This window comes from Nicotiana sylvestris, chromosome 4, assembly GCF_000393655.2.
Source record: "Nicotiana sylvestris chromosome 4, ASM39365v2, whole genome shotgun sequence".
NCBI classification, from domain to species: Eukaryota; Viridiplantae; Streptophyta; class Magnoliopsida; order Solanales; family Solanaceae; genus Nicotiana; species Nicotiana sylvestris.
In genome coordinates, this window is record NC_091060.1 from 17,314,911 (window position 1) to 17,335,416 (window position 20,506).

Below are 20,506 nucleotides of genomic sequence, written 5' to 3' on the forward strand. Positions count from 1 at the left end.
TTTAGATTAAATTCAATAATATTGAACTTAAAATCAACCATAACAACATTACAACCAACAATTCCTATATCAAACTTAAACAAGATTATGAGACAAATTCACGAAATAATCATAAATGATAAACAAGAAATCAAACTATACAAAATTCGGATTCAAGATCATCCAAACAAAGTATGAACATGAATGAATCTATTTTAACACAACAAACATGACGGATTAAACGATTAAATCAATATATTTCCTTTAACACAACTAAATTCTTTTTTAGACAAATAACAAGATTTGTTGTTAGAAACAATTATGAACTTAAACTTGAACTTAACAATATTAACAATTTCTAAAAATACATAAACACATGAAACAAATTGAAGAAGCATTTAATTAAACTTCAATTTGAATCTAACAAACATCAAACTAACAAACATTCACTTAAACAATAATACAAACGTGAAATGAATATGAAAACAACTAATTAAACTTCTATTTGAATTTTGAAAAATTAATTTTAACAAAGCACATGAACATGAACAAACTAGAAAAATGATTTCAACAATGAACAAACACAACAAGAATTGAATCATTTAACGATTTTGGATCCGGAAAATATCAAACAAAAATATGGACAAAATAAAACTCAAAAACTACTAACCGGATCGAAACGAAATATGTACGGACTATTTCGACGAGCCTCGACCTATGTAGGGACTGTTTTGACGACCCCCAACCAAAACTCGACGTACCGGACCTCGACTCAACCAAAGACCCTTGAACTTTGACGAAGAAGATGAAGCAACAATAGAAGCAGCACGTGAAGCAGAAGCAGCTGGTCGTGGCAAAGGTTGAAGCAGCAGCAACAACATCCATGTGCGCGGCGAGCAGAAACAGGAGCGTCTGGTTGTTTGGACGTAGCGAAGCAGGAGGAAGCCGCTATGGTTTCAGAGAAGGGACTGAAGCAACACCAAGGAACGGACAGCAACAGCCATGTGCGATGGAGGTCGAAGCTAAGGCAGCAGCTACCATGGGTGTCGAGCTTCAAGCTCGACGCCGGAGAAGACGAGACAGTAGCCATGGGGTCTGTTTGGATGTAGCAAAGCTGCTGGGCAGCGACTGAAGAAGATGAAGCATCGGACGACGTCATGTTTCGTGGTGGAGCTTTGGTGTTAAAGGGCTGTGGTCGTTTGGGGTTATGTCCGGCGGTGAGGGGTTGTTCGGAGGTGACGAACGTGGAGTGGGGTTTGCTTGGAAGCTTGGCCGGCTGTGTGGGGGGCGGGGAACAACCATGGCTTCTTGAGGTTGGGGGTCGTTTGGGGAGAAGACGAGAGAGAGAGGAGGGGGGGCGGATGGGATTAATTTTTAGGGTTTTCTTCTTTTAATTTTTTTTTTGTTTTGTTTTGTTTTGTAAAAAATGAAAGACAAATGGGGTTTGGGTCTTTTGGGTTATGGACTGGGTCGACCCAGTTCGAAATGGACTGGGTCGTAGGGAAGATTGGGCCATTTTTTGGGCTTGTGGCTTAAATTTGAAGAAGAGATTCAATTCCGACTTTCTTTATATTTTCGCTCTCTTTTCTTCTTTTATTTCTCTAAAACTAAATTATAAAAATACTCAAACTATTATTAAGAACTAAATTAAGTTATAAAAGCGCAAATTAACTCCCAATAACAATTAACGCACAATTAAGTATTAATTAAGCATAAAATTGTATATTTGGACATTAAATGCTAAAAATGCAAACGATGCCTATTTTTGTAATTTTTTAATTTTTGTAAAACAAATTTAATTACTAACAATTGTAGAATTAAATCCTACATGCAAAATGCGACATATTTTTGTATTTTTTATTAATTTAGCAAATAAACATGCACAGACAAATACAAATAATTATTCAAAATATCACAAAATATCACAAAATTGCACACCAAAGAAAAATCATTTTATTTTTGAATTTTTTGGGAGTAATTCTCATATAGGGCAAAAATCACGTGTTTACAACATGCACTTCAAATAATTATCAAGGAAAACATATTCCCAGTTAAAGTTGAAACAGATGCCACGGAGGTCATACGCTTCCTTCATGACGATTATCCAACTTACAATGATTTAATTCATGAATGCAGGTAGTTAATGGAGAAGGAAACCCAGCAAGGGGAGATCACAATGAAGCATAGCTTTCGTGAGGGGAACATGATAGCACACCAGTTGGCAAAAGAAGCTCTAATGGCACCTAGTTATAATAAACCTTATTATTTTATCTTACCTCCTATCTTTGTAATGGATGCCTATTGCAAGGATCAGGGTGGCCATATGTATGTTAGATCGTGTTCTATGAATGTGTAGTAACTTAACTACATTAGGCAATGACAGTGCCTTGGAAGGCATATCTCTAGCGCCTCGAGGCGTATGTACTAAAAACAATGCATGGGTTACGTCTCTAGCTTGCTACTATTATTATTAGTATTTTTTAATAAAAACCACCTTTTTGGTGGTGGTGGTGGTGGTGGTGGGGATTACGCAGACCTTTACCTGTGGATTAATAATCAAATGATCTATGTCATTCTTCGTAGTATACCTGACAAAGCGGGAGGTGTAGCCGCAATAGCACCAGAATGAGAAACATACAACAAAAGGAACCAAATATCTATGTTCCTATATGAAGTAGAAAGGACTGGACATGCCCAATCCAATATAAGTTTACACCAAAAAATGCCAGCTATGTTAATACTACTATGATTACAGGAAGTGAGTCTTCCATGTACATGTGAGTACATGTGATGCTATGACAAAAATGTACAAACACAAACGTAAATACAATAATCATCCTATTCCATCTAGGCGCAGGTTCTTCATTTTTGATCTCCTGAATCTAAATGAAGGCATTTGCCTCCTATCCATTTGATATACCCCAACAATCTCCTTAGGTAGATCTTGGACATTAAGGAAGATGGTAGTAATAGGTAGAATATCCAATGTAGCACCATATTTTGAAAGTGTGTCTGCCACTGAATTTCCTTCTCTTTAGCAATGTTGAACTTAAATCGATGACTCTGATTAATCTTTTTCATCTTTAAAATATCATCATGAATCTCCCAAAACGATGAAGAAGATCCATTAAGCATATTAACAATCAATAAAGAGTCCATTTCTAGAATTACATTGTGAATCCTATTAAAGGCAATCCACTCAATTCCAAAAAGTGCAGCTTGTGTTTCAGCCGTATTGTTAGTGCAGAAGTGAAGAGTCTTAGCATATGCCATGACAAGCTTTCCACTGCTATCCCTAACAATACCCCCAATATCGGCCACTCTTTTCATAACATTACTACTCCCATCCGTGTTAAGCTTCAGTCTACCTGAAGGAGGAAGTGACCACATCACCTTGAGAGCTTTCATTGGAGGTTTAAAACCTTCCAGGAACCTGCAAATTCCAGCCTAGTCGTCTTGCCATTTGATTCCCTTGTAGTGAACTTAAGAAGCATGATTATCAGTGATTGCACTCGATCTAGCAAGCTTCGTACAGAAGCATATGAACCTTCATATTTACCTTTTTCCTTCACAAAAAAAAAGAAGAAGAACTCTCTCTCTCTTCTTTTTTTAAGGTAAACTACTTCCAACATCCTAATACTTATAAAATATATATAATCTACAATTTTTTGTCAAACTAATTTATCAATTATTACATTTTACACTATTACTAGTAAATTATAGTATTAGCTAAAACAATATTTTATAACAACTAATTTCAGTCACGTTCGATCATATAAAATGGAACCAAATGAATATTTTATTTTTTATTATACAAAGAAAAAGTAGGCTATAGAAAAATTTAGTGGCTAATTGTAAAGCGAATTTTGCATATTTCCAATTATCACGCTTGTAAATAAAAAAATTACGACTCCTTAACATTTAAATAATAAGGTTTATTTAAGATTGACTAACATAACATCACAGTTTAATTATATTGAGAGCATAAGATCACTACAAGTTTTTTTCTCCTTCCTTTTTCATGACCTTTTTGTTTTTGTGTTTTGCTCCATTAGAAAACTACTAATTGAAAAGAATGTTGCATAGAATAAAAAGTCATAGACAGCTGAATCTTGATGTATAATGTTCCAATTAGAATCTGCCACCTTGTTGTCCTCTTAGACACAAAGGCAGAACTACGAGTTTAATCTTATGGGATCAGGTTTTTTGAAAGATGACTTTAAGTTTTAATGACTGAGTCTTAAATTAATATTTATATATATTATTTGAGCAAAAGCTGATAGGTTCAGCCGAACTTATTATCTCAACTTAAACTGTATATTGCACGGGGCTCGAGGTGCTATATTTTTTGTGCTGATCAATGATAATTACAATAACGGGTACTCCTGTCATATATTTAATCCGGGGGATCACTCAATTTTTTTTTATGAGTGTAATGCAATTTTCATTTCCATTAATCATAATGAGTGTTGCGTGCTAGTCCATGCCAAAAGGGACAGGGTGAGTCCTTTTTGAAGGCCCTTTTGATAGTGGCAGATACCAATTTTGCTGGGGTGTCGGTGGTGTTATGTTAGCTCCATCAGTCACCACTTTCTTTTTTAATTTTTTGCCTTACGTTCAATATTTGCGTTAGAACATTATTAATTCGGATTCACGTCGTATAAGGGTTATTAAAGTGAAAAATGGTTCTTACTAAAGATATTTATTCTCAGAATTTGAATTCGAGACCTATCATCTTTGATGGTATCTATTTACCATATTCACTACTATTTGTGGATGAACCTTGAGCTTGAATCCTACTCCGATGGAAAATCTCAATCGGCATTTTTCGAACTTACAGTAAATTCTTGATAAACTTATAACCTCAATTAGATAATATATATGGCATGCCTTGATTTTGGAGCAACAATGATAAATTAAGAGAAATTTTCATAAAGCACTATCTTTTAGTAGTAATTAGCTATCTATAGATACCATTTGCTATATTACGGATTGTAGATACCTTTTATGTGGTTATATGATGTATTTGATGTATTTAAGCTATTGTATTCATGAATACAGTAGCAAAAATAGGCGTGAATCAGGGAAGTTCAGCTAATCAGTTGTTGTATTCGAATGTATTCGACTGTATTCATGGCGCGAAACATGAGATTACAACTGGACAGATTACTGTATTCGACTGTATTCACGGCGTGAAACAGGGGATTACACTATTTTTAAACGGAAAGTGTATCAATTAACATAATAGACTCCTAATATAACTCAACAAAATCAATTATAACACATAAAATTTGTATTTCCGGTTATAAAAAAGATTCTCAACTGCAAAAAAAAATTAAAAAATATAGCAATCTTCAGGGAAATTATATAATACATATGAATACATAAATTATGTTAATTAAAAAACATATGAATACATAGAATACATCGGGATACACTGAAATACAATGGAAAAAAGACAGTGAATACAATGAAATACACGGAATACAGCAAGATACATTGAATTGCAATTAAAAAAAAGACAATGAATACAATGAAATACATGAAAATGCAGCGTGATACGTTGAAAATACATTGAAATATATTAACAGAAAATCAAGTTGCTCAGTCCCAAACTCCGTCGTCTTTGCTCAAGAACAAACCCTAATTTCCGCCTTATGGCCAAATAGTCCTTCCATCTTCAAAGATCTTGCACGCTCAAACCTGGAGGAAGTGATGATGTCTTTAAGGTTTCAGTTGGGCTTTACTTGATTGGAACTATAGTTTTGAATGCCTTTTCGACTGGTGAGAAGATTATTGACTGAAACTTGTAAGTGATTTCCATGGAGGCAGCAACTTAAGCCCTTCGAGTTATGCTGGACGATAGCTGCAATCACAAAGGCATGACTATTCGAGTTGAAAAGAGTTTTAGACCGATTTAGTTGAGAATAGGTGGGAATACTTTTGGCAATGCCAGAAGACGAGAATGGGGAAGGAGGAGGAGAGCAGAAATTTTAATGGGATGGGGGAAGAGAATGAGATGTATCAAAGTAGAGAGAGAAAAAAAATAGTGTAACTAAATAGCGTAATTAATGGCTTAGGGGTAGGAGGTAACCAAAATTAGATATTTTGCTATAAACATTAAAAGGTATCTATAGAATATAATTTTTTTAAATGGTATTTATTTAAAATAAATAAGATGTTAATATTTGCTATAGGAGGTACAAATTCCATAAATTAATACTTCTTCGGTAATTTAATAAGATGCAATAAAATCATATGTTCCAAATATAAGTGAAACCAACAAATAGACAAAAAATGTTTATTGGGCCTTATTGGATTAGTTTTAGTTTGTGACTTTGTGTTTTCATTACTTTATGACCACTTTTGTAATACTTATACCGGGAGAAATTCAAAAATAGTCAGATTTACAAGCGGTCATTCAAAAATAGCCACAGTTTCAAAAGTAATCGAAATTTAGCCACTTTTCATGTAAAGATAAATTTGAACGAAAACACTGTTCAAAATCCGGAAAATGAGCTCCAGTATAATATACCGGTCCAACATAATATACTGGAGTTTGGAGCACCGGTGCTCCAGTATATCGGTCCAGCATAATATACTGGAAGTTCATATATAGATGCACCGAACTCCAGTATATTATGCTGGACCGATCTCTGTTGCAGCAAAATAATAGCTATTTTTCAATGACTTGGCAAATGTTGGCTATTTTTGAATGACCAGTTCGAAAATTGGCTAGACGTGCCATTTTAACATTATACTTGTTGCACTTGTTTATCTATCTTAATGAAGAACGTTTTTTAATTTATTCTTGCAATGACTTATGGGCTGGGATTAAAACCCAGTTTGGAATAAAGCAAAATAATGGAGTCCGCTTGGATTAATTCAGAGGAAACATTAAATGTTGAAAAGCATTTTTAAATATTGGAATTCATTTTTAAATGGGTTTGATAGGAAAGCTGCAATTATCAAACGGCTAAGGTGTTATGTAAAAAAATTAATGATAAGAAAATTTTCTATTAGTACGACTAACATAACCATAACGTTCTTTACAAAAATTACAAAATAAGAAGACCTATAAAAGGGGAAGAATGAAGAACGAGAATGAATGGGAGGTTGCCACATACCACCAAGTATTTTATAGTCGGATTGATAAGATCCTCTTCTTTTTATTAAAGTTTGGATACCTTATTGTATACTTGTGGAGACACTTATGTATTGGTCAAAATCTTACCACCTCGACCAAGATGGTCACGACCCCATTCTTGCCACTGGTAGAAGAAGTCAATGAAGTTAACCTCATCCCTCCTTTAAGACATTCAGCACAGCGACAAAAGCAACGCCTTTCCATGACCAGGAAGCTCTGCTGACCCAGACACGCCAAGTCGTGGCAAGGGTAAGAAGGTTTTTCGACTATATATACAAGCAAAAGGAAATTTGAAGAGGGAGGCAAGAGGGAGGCTGCTCTTTTCTCCAGGCCCTCTCATAGAATAAAGAGAAGAATAAAACTGCACTAGAAAGAGGAAGGAGGGAGGTAAAGAGCTCCATTTTCTGGTACCTTGAAAGGGCAAAACAATTGTAATTCTTCTTCCCTCTCTACGGAGAGGGAAGACAATGCTCAATTTTAATAAGATCTTTGATACTCAATTCGTCTATTATGCAATTGTTGTCATTCAATTTTTCGATCCAGTATTAATTATGTTTGACTATGATTTACCCCTTCATCTTTGATTGATTTGCTTAAAAGGAGTTCGAAATCTTTTGAGTCAAACAACTTAAAATTAAAGTTGTTATGGTTTTTTAATTAGACCTTATTTCAATTGAACATATGTAATAGGCTTAAAATATGACAATCAAATATATTTTTTATTGGCTTGGAAATACCTCAAGCTTATGTTTACCCGCGCTCCATACATAGAATAATTAACCATTTAAATCACTTTGGTATGAAAGATGAACCTAAGAAATATGAAAAGCAGTCCAAAAAGGTTTGATAATGATCAATTCCAATTGTAATTAAGGATTTAGTTGGCTAATTAATCCACGTAAGGAGCACTTGTGGACACATGCTTGAGGTATTTCCAAGCTAGTGCAGGTGTAATATAGATGTCTAATTGGAGCAAGACCTAGTTGAGATGTCTATATGAAAAAATCATTGCAACTTAGGTGTATGCTTATGTATTCAACCTTAGACGTTTGGAGTTCAAACATTGGGAATGAAAAAATCATGACCAAGGGGCACTTTTTTTGAATGAGCCTCAAAGTCATGAATTCTCATGTTCAGAAGATGCAAGTATTAGAAACGAGAATACGAAGATGAAGGTGTGAGCATACTATGAGAGATAAGATTAAGAATTGAGATATTCGAGACAAAGTGGGAGTTCGCCCCTATGGTTAACAAGATGAAGAAAGCGATGCCGAAATGGTTCGGACATGTAAAAATAGATGCATATATTTCCCACTAAGGAGGTGTGAGAGGTTGATCTTGGTAGGTCCAAGGAGAGGTAAATGTAGGCCCAAAAAGTATTGATGAAGGGTGATTAGATAGCACATGACCCTTGATAGGAAGTTGTGGAAGTCGAAAATTAGAGTAGAAGATTAGCAGGTAGTCGAGCGTATCTTTTTTTCATACCAGTAGATTTGATATTATTCTCCTATTTTCTTATCCTTAGATTTCTATTGTTACATGTGTTCTTTTGCTTCGATTTCTTATTATTTTGCTGTTGTTACTGCTTTTATTGCATGGCTTCTCCATTACTATATTTCTTTTTCAACAGTGTTGTGAGTGTCCTTTTCTTGAGCCGATGGAAAACAGACTATCTATCTTCACTAAGATAGGAGTAAGATTTGTATACACATTGTCCTCCTCGAACGTACACTAATAGCAGGTGTAAAACAAAGAAATAGGATTGCCACATAGGACATTCTTTGTAAAATAAAGAGAGAAAAAGGATAAAGGTAGACTCTTAAATCCTTAAATGCAGTCCTTTCGGTTAAAAAAGTTTCCTACTTTCAAAATGGTAAAAATTTGGTCCCCTCGGCGTCATGGATAAATAGAATTAAGAAAATTATTTTGGAGTTTGGACAAAAGACATGGGCCAGCCACTGGCCTAGTTTTTACCTGATCCAAAACTTCCTGCCCCCACACTTTCCCTGAGATCTCTCAACATTGAAATTCGCTCTGACGCTAAACTCGCTATTCCATGTGAATGCCACGTCTCCTTCCTCATACATTGAGTAGAATGCTAGTCACCGACTTCACTATATGAAACTGCATTTTGAAGTGTTATCTTCATCTTTGAAAAATGGAAGAAAAAGCCTTGAATTTTAGTTGAAAGTCAGAAATAGGGAAGAAATTCAAATCAGAATCGACGAATTTTGGCGAAGTGTTTGATACTGTGAACTGTCTACCGACAATGAAGGCAAGGGCAGAAACAGTTGTGTTGAATCCTTGTATCATCTCTATCGACCACAAGAGGTACCATCTATTCTCTGTACTACCTGCTTTCTCTGCCCTCCACGTGTCCCTTTCACATTGTTTTCTGTTTTTCTGAATCGTTTCTCTCTATTTGATTCTATGGATTATATACTTCGCGGGAAAAAATAATATAGAAAATTGATGATATTAAGTGCTCTAGTATTCAGATGAACTTTTTCACTCACTGTTTTGATATGATTTGGTTCCAAGTGAGCATATTGGTAAGTGCGGTTGAGATTTGAGGTGTTGAGTAGCTATTAAAAACTGAGCTTTTTGTCGAAAACTTGTTTTCTAATGTAATCAGTGATTTTAGTCGCTGCCAGCTGGTAAACAATGAAAAAAGTAGAGTGGATAGAGTTACTCGCTACCTGTATGAAGGATGCATATATAAGGTGGAATAGTCTAGGTGTTCACGAGGAAAAATAAAAGCAAAAATAGAACAGTAAAGACACGTGCTTCAAACTTGGTTTCTGTTTCTTGATAGTTAGGATGGCTCTTCACATTTTTTCCGCATTAATGCACTTAATTTGTGACTCATCTAGGCCACATTGGGAGTGTAGTGCATTTGACAAATAATTGCGTTTTAACATGAATGCAGATATTTAAGTAGTTGGTAAATGCTTACTAGTTGCGTTAATTTGTACCAGAAGTTTTGCAATAATTACATTTGGCAAAAGATCAAGCTAGGAATTTATGGAACTGCTTCAATGCCTAAAGTTTGTCCTTCAATTCAAAAGATAATTGGCTCCACCGTCAAATCAAAGCAAAAGTTTATTGTATGAGGTCATATGTAAATATTAAACACTAAAAATGCTTTGCAAAGTAATTATACTGAACTCTTGGTGAAATATTATTTGGAAATTTTCAAAGTGTTTCTTTTAAACATACTGTTTTAACAGGCAGTTACTGTGTTCAATTAGTTCAGGTTGTCTTATTTTGATTTTTATAATGCTCAGTCATGAAAAAGAAATAGCTAAATTAATGTGGTTTTTGAAAACTTCTGCTCATAAAGATTTTGTTTTAGTAAAACTTTGTCCTTAAAAGTTTTCGACTAATAACTATTAAGTATTAACATGGACAGGGATGCTTATGGGTTCTCTGTGCGGCCTCAGCATGTACAAAGATATCATGAATATGCAAATATCTACAAGGTATTTCTTCTCATTATTACAGGTTTACTAATTAATATCCTGTTTATTGGTGAGGAAGTTTGTGTAAAGAAGAGAGAAGGAACAGAAGAAAGAGGAGCATTAAACTAAAAGAATTTTCGTCTAATTATTTAGTTACATAAGAAGCATAAAAAACCAGCTGAATCACGTTGAGAACAGCTTCCTTCTATTGTACTTCTACCACATTTCTCAGCAATCATTCCCATGTAGAAACTTTTCTTTGATTGTCTTAATTTAAATCTTTCTCTGATTGTGTCAACCTGTTTGCGTTGTTTTAAGGAAGAAGAGGAAGAGAGGTCGGATAGGTGGACGGACTTTTTGGAACGGCAGGCAGAGCCTGCTCAGTTAGCCATAAATGGGGTGTCTGCAGACGGCAACTCCGGCAAGCCTGGTACTGAATCATCCATGCAGGATGCAAGCTCCTTTTCGCAGAATGCAGATGAAACCAATAACCAAACTGATGAAAAGCATGGTTCTGAGGGTCATCTTGAAGGTGCAAGAAAGAAGGATGATACAATAACCTCAGTTGAGAGGAAAACTCATCAGGCCCAAATATGGTCGGAGATTAGACCAACTCTACGTGCCATTGAGGATATGATGAGCATTCGTGTAAAAAAGATGGAAACTTTGGCCAAAAATGAGCAAGACCATGGTCCGCAGGAGCATCTTCCTGCAATTGAAGAGGCTAGAGCCACAAAAGGAGAATCTGAAGAGGACTCGGACGATGAGTTTTATGATTTAGCAAGATCAGAATCTTTCGACAGATCTGAACTGGATTCCATGCAAGATGTTCCTCTAAATGAAAATAATAGCCATTTGGCTACTAAGGATCATGAGTCTTTACCTCCGTGGAAAGAAGAATTGGAGTGTCTTGTTCATGGTGGAGTACCCATGGCTCTCAGGGGAGAGGTTAGATAGAATGCTCAAAATTTTCTTATGCTGTTGCTCTTTTAGTCATCTGAGTTCATGAGTTAGCTTTGTTTATGTAATGCTGATACTTGAATCACAGCTTTGGCAAGCCTTTGTGGGCATGAAGGCACGCCGAGTGGAGACCTATTACCAGGATTTACTTGCTTTAGGCACTAAATCTGGTAATAATGCAGAGTGTAAAAATATTGTACCAAAGGGTAATGGAAGTTGTGTGGACCCAAGCATAGATACTGTATGTCTTCCTGAAAAATGGAGAGGGCAAATTGAAAAGGTCATTGAGCATGCTACTTATCAACTCCTTTTTCAGTACTGTCTACATGAAGGCAGATTGAAAGGTCATTGAACATCCATTTTGGCTTCAATCTTGTCTTGCATCTTTCATGCAGGATCTACCACGAACATTTCCTGGACATCCTGCTCTAGATGAGGATGGAAGAAATGCTTTAAGACGTTTACTTACTGCCTATGCTCGGCATAATCCCTTTGTTGGCTATTGCCAGGTAATTCCGTTGTTGGCGATCTCTTACTTTCTTTTCTTTTGGGGGGAGTGGGGGAATAATTATGTCTGCTTTGATGTTTGACATTTGGATTGACCATCATGAACTGGTTATCGATTTAGTTTTGGCGTTTGTTGTGCTTATTTAGAGAGCTAGAAATAACTAGTGCGAAGTTTTTGTTCAAAATATGTTTTGAGAGGACATAATATAGTTGCTGAAGTTTGAAATACAGCCCAAAGCATCCTTTATCTTCAGTTGCTAGATTACAGCTTCCAACTTCTGATTGAAATTTATGTATTACAGTGTCGTTTATGTATTTCTTTGAAATCTGCTTGCAAAGTTGTCTGCAATCATTTAAGCAAAGTTAAAATGTGTTTAGAAAGCACCATATAAAAAGTGTTTTCACAGTGTTACTGTATAAATTTTCAAATGACAGCCGCCCCCAGTTGGAGTTTATGAGAGTTAACAATAGTTGTAGCCTGAAAGAAATGATTTCCACATTCTTTTGAATGCCTATTATTATCTAACACGGAACCAAAAGATCATAAAAGAAAGTTTTGAAAACTTTTTTTTCAAAAATTCCGGATGAGCAAGATAGAATGAAGATATATAAAGGGGCAATTTTTTCAAAGTTGGAAATAACGAAAAGATGAAATTTAGGATGATCGAATGATAATATTTGCTACCTAGTTCTAAATTCTTCTTTTTTCCATTCACGTGCAATTTGAATGGTTAAGCCACAATTTTTTATTTTTTAGCTTCAGGTTCTCCATCAAGTACTTCTCTATTATTTGATTTCTGTTGGTCATAAGAAGTGTTGTAGACACGGTTTTCTTTCTTCTGTGTCAATGCCGAATATTTCATTGAATTTCATTATTTGGGAATTTTACCAAGTTGTTTTTTATCCTCTATTGCTTCTGAAAATGATTGTAAACATGGTGATATATTTCCAGTTCTGTATGAAGGTGTTGATTCTTTCAACTTGTGGTTCACCCGTCTGGTCATTACACAAGCTTTCTTTTCCTTCTAAGTTACATTGCTCAGTTTTGCTCGTCTAATAATGCAGGCCATGAATTTTTTTGCTGGTTTGCTATTGCTTCTGATGCCTGAGGAAAACGCCTTTTGGTATATTTTGAGCTTCATCTACATCTTGTTCTTCCAGATGGATATGTCATCATTTATGTTCTAAAATAAAGTTGCTTCTGCTATTGGTTTATTTGAAATTGCAATTCAGAGTTGGAACAGCTTTAGTCTTCTTTAATACCTTGCACTTTAAGAGTTATGTTTGGTCTGAAGTGCTAAATGTGTGTCTGTATATTTGGGTCCGTCTGGCTTAGTTAAATAAATATGTTGTTAAACTTACAGGACTTTAGTGGGGATTCTAGATGACTATTTTGATGGCTATTACTCAGAAGAGATGATAGAGTCTCAGGTAACAAACAGGTTTTGCTTCTACTAGCTGTAGTTCACTATTTCATCTGCAGACAATTACTTTTCCCCTTCATTTGTTCGACACGGATAGATTGCATTGTGAGAAATATGAAGATATCAACAGTTTTTATTTGCTACATTGTCTCTTATCAGGTTGACCAAATTGTTCTTGAGGTGTTGGTGCGGGAGAAATTTCCAAAGTTGGGTATGTCTCTTGTTCCCACTTCTTTAATTCAAGCTCCTTCTCCAGATCTTTACTGATTATATTGCTTCCCATATGTTTTGACTTCCTTCCCCATTGATGCATCTGCGCAGTTAATCATCTTGATTACCTGGGAGTGCAGGTAGCATGGGTTACTGGGCCATGGTTTCTCTCCATATTTATGAACATGCTTCCATGGGAAAGTGGTCAGTTGTTTTTATCTCATCTTGAAATGTCTGATCTGTAGTGTGGCTGATACTACATATTTAATTAGGTTTTAGGTTGACGAGATATTAAAGTTGACGTCAATTGTCTTAACCTTATTCTTGGCACTTGGATTGTTTTACTGGTTGTTTGCTTCCTTTCTCATGAAATTTTCTTGGTTTTAGTCCTTAGAGTCTGGGATGTAATTCTGTTTGAAGGAAATCGAGTGATGTTATTCCGTACTGCACTCGCTTTGATGGAGCTTTATGGTAATTCTTTTAAATTCATGAGAGCTGGAAAGTTTCTAAACAGTGTGTTAATGCAAGTTCTTTTCTTCCTTGCCATTGTCGTTCAATTCTCTTGTTTGTGGAGCTCAAAAGTGATATACATATTTGATCTTGTTCAGGACCTGCATTAGTTACCACAAAAGATGCAGGGGATGCAATTACCCTGCTGCAGTCACTTGCTGGATCCACATTTGATAGCAGTCAATTGGTGCTGACAGCCTGCATGGGCTATCAAAATGTGAATGAAGCTCGATTAGAAGAACTAAGAAACAAGCATCGACCAGCTGTGAAGGCTGCGGTTGAAGAAAGGTCCAAAGGACTTCAAGATTGGAGGGATTGTCAGGGTTTATCTTCTAAACTGTGCGGTTTTAAGCATGATCCTGGATCTGTAGTTGTCGGAACCACTGAAACAGATCAGAAAGCTTATGAACTGACAAATAGTGATGCATCTCAGACAGATACTGGATCTGCTAATGTGGATGAACTTTACATGAGCCTTAATGGTGGTGTGGAAATAGCTTCTGCTCCGGATCTCCAAGAGCAGGTAATTTTCTTCCTATGTTATGTTCCCATACATATTCCATTGAAGTCTGTCTTTTTAACTTGCACCCCTCCTGATCATCTTTTATTAATCCTGGTTTACCAGCTTTATCTTCTTGTTGCTTAAATGGCGACTCCAGAATTGATTTCATATGATTATCCCAAATAGCAGAATGTACTGAAATTAGTTTTTCTTTCCAGCACAATATTGTTATTCGTATGGAAATGTGCTTATAAAATGAAACTTGGGTCTTTATAAAAAGAGTGAACTTGGATGGTCACTAATAAAGTAAGGATTGAGTAGTAAGATACTTCTCTCTTTAAGTAAATATTGTCTGCTTCAAAATGGCTTGGAAGGGAATTGCCTGATAAAGCAGAATTGAAAAAGAGAATGGATAAAACGGGGTGCATAAGTTTTAGTTAATGGGGATATATGCGACTCTTTTTACTTAAAAGTGATCTAGCTTACTAATGTGTAACTAGCTTGCAACACCTTGGTTCCAGGCCTGATGTGGTAAAAATCAATGTTGTTTCTTCTTTTTGAGGATTAGAGGCTGCAGGGGAAATTTTTTATTGCAGTTTTATGGCTAAACAATCCTGAGAATTAGGGAAAATACAGAACAAGTGGGAAAAGGAGACAGATTGGGGGTTTTCCGTTAAGGGGTAAGGTTTTGTGATGTTCATTGAGAAAGTGAGTTGGTCCAGAACTGTGAAATTAGGTAGTAGAAGTATCTTCTCAAAGATTAGTGTTAAATAAAATATGACCATCAATTTTGTCCAGAACTGTGAAATTAGGTATAGGCTGGTGACATATCTGATTTTTTTGTCCAAATTGTTTGGGTTTTGGAGAAAAGTTACAGTCTACAACACAAAGGGCCAAAAAATCCTTAAAGTAATCAAGCTCCATATAATGACCCCTACATTATTATTCACCCTATAAACAATCCATGCATTATAATTCCAGGCATAATTAGTCCGTGAACCAAATGACCCTTTTAAGTATTTCTCTTGGGAGTCAGTTACTTTACCTGGAGGGCCTCAATCAGCTTTGTAATAGGATGAGACAATAAACGCCATATAACTCTAATCAGTCTTGTTTACTATGCGAGTGCAATCACATCTTATAGCTCATCAAAAAAAAATATACTATGTGAGTGTAATCATTAACAGATGCCCAATGAATCACTTGTATGCCAATCCATATACGTTTACTCTCAAGTGAATGCTATGTCCATCCTGAAGAATCTCGTGGTACTTAAGTCAATCAACTTAACTAATGAAAGGTGAAATAGTCATTGGCTGGAGTATAGTCTTTTAACTAATGACACTCAAGCATTTTGTTAGGTAATAATTAATGCTCCACCTTCTCCCGACATAACTTTATTTAAGGTCAAACAGTATTGGCTATACAAAGCAAGAGAATTCCATTGACATCAAACTGGTGATATAATCAAATGTAAGACATGAAGACTCTGCTTGTCAAGAAATTGAAGTGACAGTTCATTTGAGGACATATTTTAGTTGGCTAAGTTAGAAATTTAAGAAAACGCATGTTGACTAAGTTTCTAAAGGTAAAGCACTCGCCGGTTTTTCTCTGTCTACTTTCTCCTTTTCATTTTCTTCATTCTTGTTTCCCTCCCCTCCCTATCTCTGTTATCCTTTATTTACCTACTTTCAACTCCAATTACTTCCTTCCTGCCCTTTTTCTGGTTTCATTTTGTTCTGAATATTTAGAAATTTGTGGGAGTATGTTATCAGTTGTTCTGGATATCCTAAAAGTAATATTCCCAATAGCATAACCTATTAGTTCGCCGACAATTCTGACTTACATCTGTTTTGCCTACATTACTACATGAATGTTATCAGGTGGTTTGGCTGAAGGCTGAGTTGTCCAAGTTGCTGGAGGAGAAACGATCTGCTGAACTCAGGTGCATATTTTAGGTGCTCATGCTTCTTTATATAGTGAGCACACTATTCTGCTGCAGGTTGGAGTTTCTCAAAACTATTCCTAGGAAAGTATGAAGTTCCAGTATTAGCTCCTTTTCCTTTGTGTTCCATATGAATGTACTGATTTTGAAGCAGCTAATTATTATACTTTTGGGTAGAATTTCAAAAATTAATGTTTTATGCTATGATCAAGCTGTAAACTCTACTGAAGCCAAATGTTGTTCTTTGGCTGCATCGACAATGACCTCTTTTTAAGAAAAAGGAAAAAGTAAAAAAAGAACTGACGCCATGTACTCTCCTATTTCTGCCCGTCTAAACCCAGCATATTGTGATTTTCTACCACCTTTTCTCCTTATTCTTGTCCTCCCCCAGCACCATCAAGATTCAGGTATGGGGCAGAGAGACTAAATGATAAGTGGTGGTGCAAATTAAACTATTCAAAATGGAATTAGGTTCAGCTATGGCTTAATGTTTCAAGGACGAGGAAGCTTCTGAAAGGGCAAGTTGATCTCATCCCTGCCAGCCTTTAACTAAGTGAAAAAATTACAAAAACTCTATAAAAGAAACGGAAAATCTTGATGTTTGCGGACTGGCAGTTCAATTGTCCATTTAGAGAGCAACCTGTTAAACTGTAGAAGGTTTCATTGAAGTTGAATATTTCTCAGTTTCTACTCCAAATCTTATTTGAGAGCTTTCAGAATGAAGAACTCTCGTACCTTTGTGTATAGAAAGCTGAGGGACCTAGACCTCATATTGATAGGGGACTGATATCTTTTTCCTCATTTTTTTCCCTTGTCCGCAGAGCTGAGGAGCTGGAAACAGCATTGATGGAGATGGTCAAGCAGGATAACAGGCGGCAGTTGAGCGCAAGGGTATTTGAGAAGCTTCTTGATAAATGAATTATGTCTTTCTTCAGAGTAGGAAGTTATATACCCAACTCATTTCCTCCCAAACACCCAAAACAAAGGAAAAAGAACAACCGTGCTTCCAGTCCATTCCTTCCAGCTTGCATTTAGCCGCCTCTCCTATTCATGGAGAAGGTATAAGCTGAGCCACCTAACCTTCCAGCTTGCATTTAGGTGCCTCTCCTATTCATGGAGCAGGTATAAGCGGAGCCACCTAATAATCTAATTAATGTTAGCCCGGATTCCCTGTCTCTTCTAACATGTATAATCTGCTCCTGCTTACATTGATCTATGGGAGAATGGTGGTTTTATAGGTATGCTCGTGCCTTCAGCAGTATCCCAGGTTGAACTTGACTATGACAATAAATGCAACTTTTCATACCCGAATATACACCTGAACCACATTCTCTATAAATAACACAATGTGCCGTGAATCCTTTTGGCGTACTGTGACTGTGCTTCCACGCATCTATTTCAGTAGACTTGAGGAATTTCTAGATGGTTAGCACAATAGACTCCCTCACCATTACCTGCTGTGCATTTGAACTTAGAGCTTTTATTTGTCGTACTCTGCTCCACAAAGTGATGGTTGCTTTTGGCATATATCATCTTCCTTTTACTTGAAAATTTTGAATTTAACACAATTACATTTGAACATTGGTATTTTCGTATGGACTCAGGTTGAGCAATTAGAAAGACAGGTTGCTGAGCTTCGACAGGCACTTGCTGCTAAGCAAGAACAAGAGAATGCCATGCTTCAGGTGACAATTTTCATTGCTTGTTTGATGATGTATCGGAACATTATCTCCTAATCCCCCTTTCTTTCAATTTTGGGTTTATTTATTTAATTTTTATAGGTTTTGATGAGGGTGGAGCAAGAACAGAGGGTAACAGAAGATGCTCGTATATCCGCTGAACAAGATGCAGCATCGCAAAGACATGCCTCTCAAGTGCTACAGGTTTCTTCTTTGATTGAATTTCATGGTGAAACATTTGGATTTCTAATTCTTTATCTGGGAACTCTTACTCCATCAGATTCTTTGTTTCTCTACTCAAACTTATCTAGTTCATCAGTTCATGCATGATAGGGGAACTTAAATTTGGAAATATGACATTAGTTTGCTGATATGTTGAACATCTTGTGTGTCACTGCGACAACCTGCAGGAAAAGTATGAAGAAACCATTGCTTCCCTCGCTGAGATGGAAAAGAGGGTGGTTATGGCAGAAACAATGTTGGAGGCTACCTTGCAGTACCAATCTGGTCAAGATAAAGTACTACCTTCTCCGAGGTATATACCCGCGCTTACATCATGTACTTTTATTGCAGTATTAAACACACTATCATATGCCCTGGTAATCATGGAGTTCTTTACTGACACTATTTCTAGTTAGTCTTTTACTTGCCATTGAAACTGCTTTATTGTTGCCAAAGGAGAATACCATGTCTATGTTAAGAGTGATAAGAAAACAATACTACATTTATTAATGCATATCTTGTATTTTCTCTTAACATGGAAGAGCACATTCTTTTATAGATCCACACAGCAAGATTCATCTCCTGTAGGGAGCAATATAGATTCATCACAAGAGATACCTGCTAGAAAGATCAGCTTGCTTTCAAGACCGTTTGGACTTGGCTGGCGTGACAGCAGCAAGGTAAGTCGTAAAATTTCTCCAATTTAGGGATGAAATCTAGTTGACTGGCTTATCACCTTTCTGGCAATTGTTAGACATCACATTTTCACTTGTAAGATTGCCAGCCTCCAGCCTTTATGATTTACCAAGAAAGTTGACTAGTCCAATTCACTATATTTGTTGATCTGTCTAACTTGCTAATGCTGTGACTTATTGCTGGTATGTCCATCCATAGACATATTGCAAATTGAACATCTCAATTAGCATCAATATCAACCTTTATGTATTCTATTGTCATGCTTTATTACCCCGCTAGATTGTTATTATGATAAGAGTAATAACAAAATACTAATATGAAACATTCACATATGTTTCTCATTTTCATGTGTGATTGTACATGTCAACACATTTAATTACGAAGTGCAAAAGAAGTTGTGATGCAAATATCCATGTTAAAGTATTGACTAGAATTATTTGATGGTGCAACTGCCGATTTCCTTTACTTAAAAGTTACAAACCACAGAATTTTAGTAGGTGGTTGAAATTGTAAAAATATATCAGCCTTCTTGTTTCTTTGTTCTTTAATAGCAAACCATGATCGGTTCAATATCTAGTATAAAAATAATTGAGTGAAACAGGGGAAGCCGGCCGAGGAGGTTAATGACACCAAAAATGTGAATGAAGAGCAGAAGGAAATGAACGGTCATCAGTTGGAGGAGAAAGTGCAAGAATCCTAAAGATGGAAATCTCGAAGGGCCAGAAGTGGAATGCCCTCAATAGTGGTCCACTATAATAGAAGAATAATTTTCGTATTCTTTTCTTCCCTTTATCCCTTCCCTTCCTTCAGGGCATTCGTATAATCAGTTGCTTGTTCATTAAAAGTGAGAATAATATGTAGAATGGTGTAAAGCAAAAGGAACTTTTGATTACTCTTTGTAAAATCGTTCTCAATTGTCTTCTATCTTCAAATGTATATTTTGTTGGCTGACCAAGACAAGGACTTCTTGATGCATGTAAGAAAATACTAGTTGCTCCCCACCCCCACAAAAAAGGCCACCCTTTGGAGACTAATTTTGGAAAACTAATACTAAAAAGTATTCTTCGACTGCTGTTGCACAGTACGGGAAATCACAATGATGGATATTATACATGGGGTAGCAATAAATAGCAGAATAGTTATTTTCCTACTAATATGATCGACTGGGCAATGATTCTTGACGAGGTCTGTACTAAGTTGACAATATCTAGTTTTTTTCTATTAGGCACTAGTCCGGCCCTTCCCCAGACCTGCGCATAGCGAG

General features: G+C 36.1%; 1 protein-coding gene across 1 annotated transcript; it reads left to right on the forward strand.

Annotated features, from left to right (window-relative positions):
* The first annotated feature begins 9,041 nt into the window (after positions 1–9,041).
* On the forward strand, positions 9,042–20,197 carry LOC104220684 (uncharacterized). The gene is made up of 18 exons (XM_009771589.2): positions 9,042–9,457; positions 10,539–10,608; positions 10,906–11,535; positions 11,636–11,827; positions 11,943–12,056; positions 13,120–13,178; positions 13,419–13,485; positions 13,638–13,689; positions 13,800–13,892; positions 14,076–14,159; positions 14,297–14,721; positions 16,584–16,645; positions 17,467–17,536; positions 18,250–18,330; positions 18,427–18,528; positions 18,735–18,859; positions 19,106–19,226; positions 19,844–20,197. The coding sequence occupies exons 1-18, from the start codon at positions 9,396–9,398 to the stop codon at positions 19,940–19,942; spliced, it is 2,508 nt and encodes an 835-aa protein (XP_009769891.1). The 5' UTR covers positions 9,042–9,395; the 3' UTR covers positions 19,943–20,197.
* Positions 20,198–20,506: the final 309 nt, after the last annotated feature.

Coding starts and splice junctions, on each gene's coding strand:
- LOC104220684 (XM_009771589.2), top strand. CDS start 9,396: ATGAAGGCAAGGGCAGAAACAGTTGTGTTGAATCCTTGTATCATCTCT. Junction 18,529..18,734: donor ATGCCTCTCAAGTGCTACAG/GTTTCTTCTTTG, acceptor GACAACCTGCAG/GAAAAGTATGAAGAAACCAT. Junction 19,227..19,843: donor GCTGGCGTGACAGCAGCAAG/GTAAGTCGTAAA, acceptor TGAGTGAAACAG/GGGAAGCCGGCCGAGGAGGT.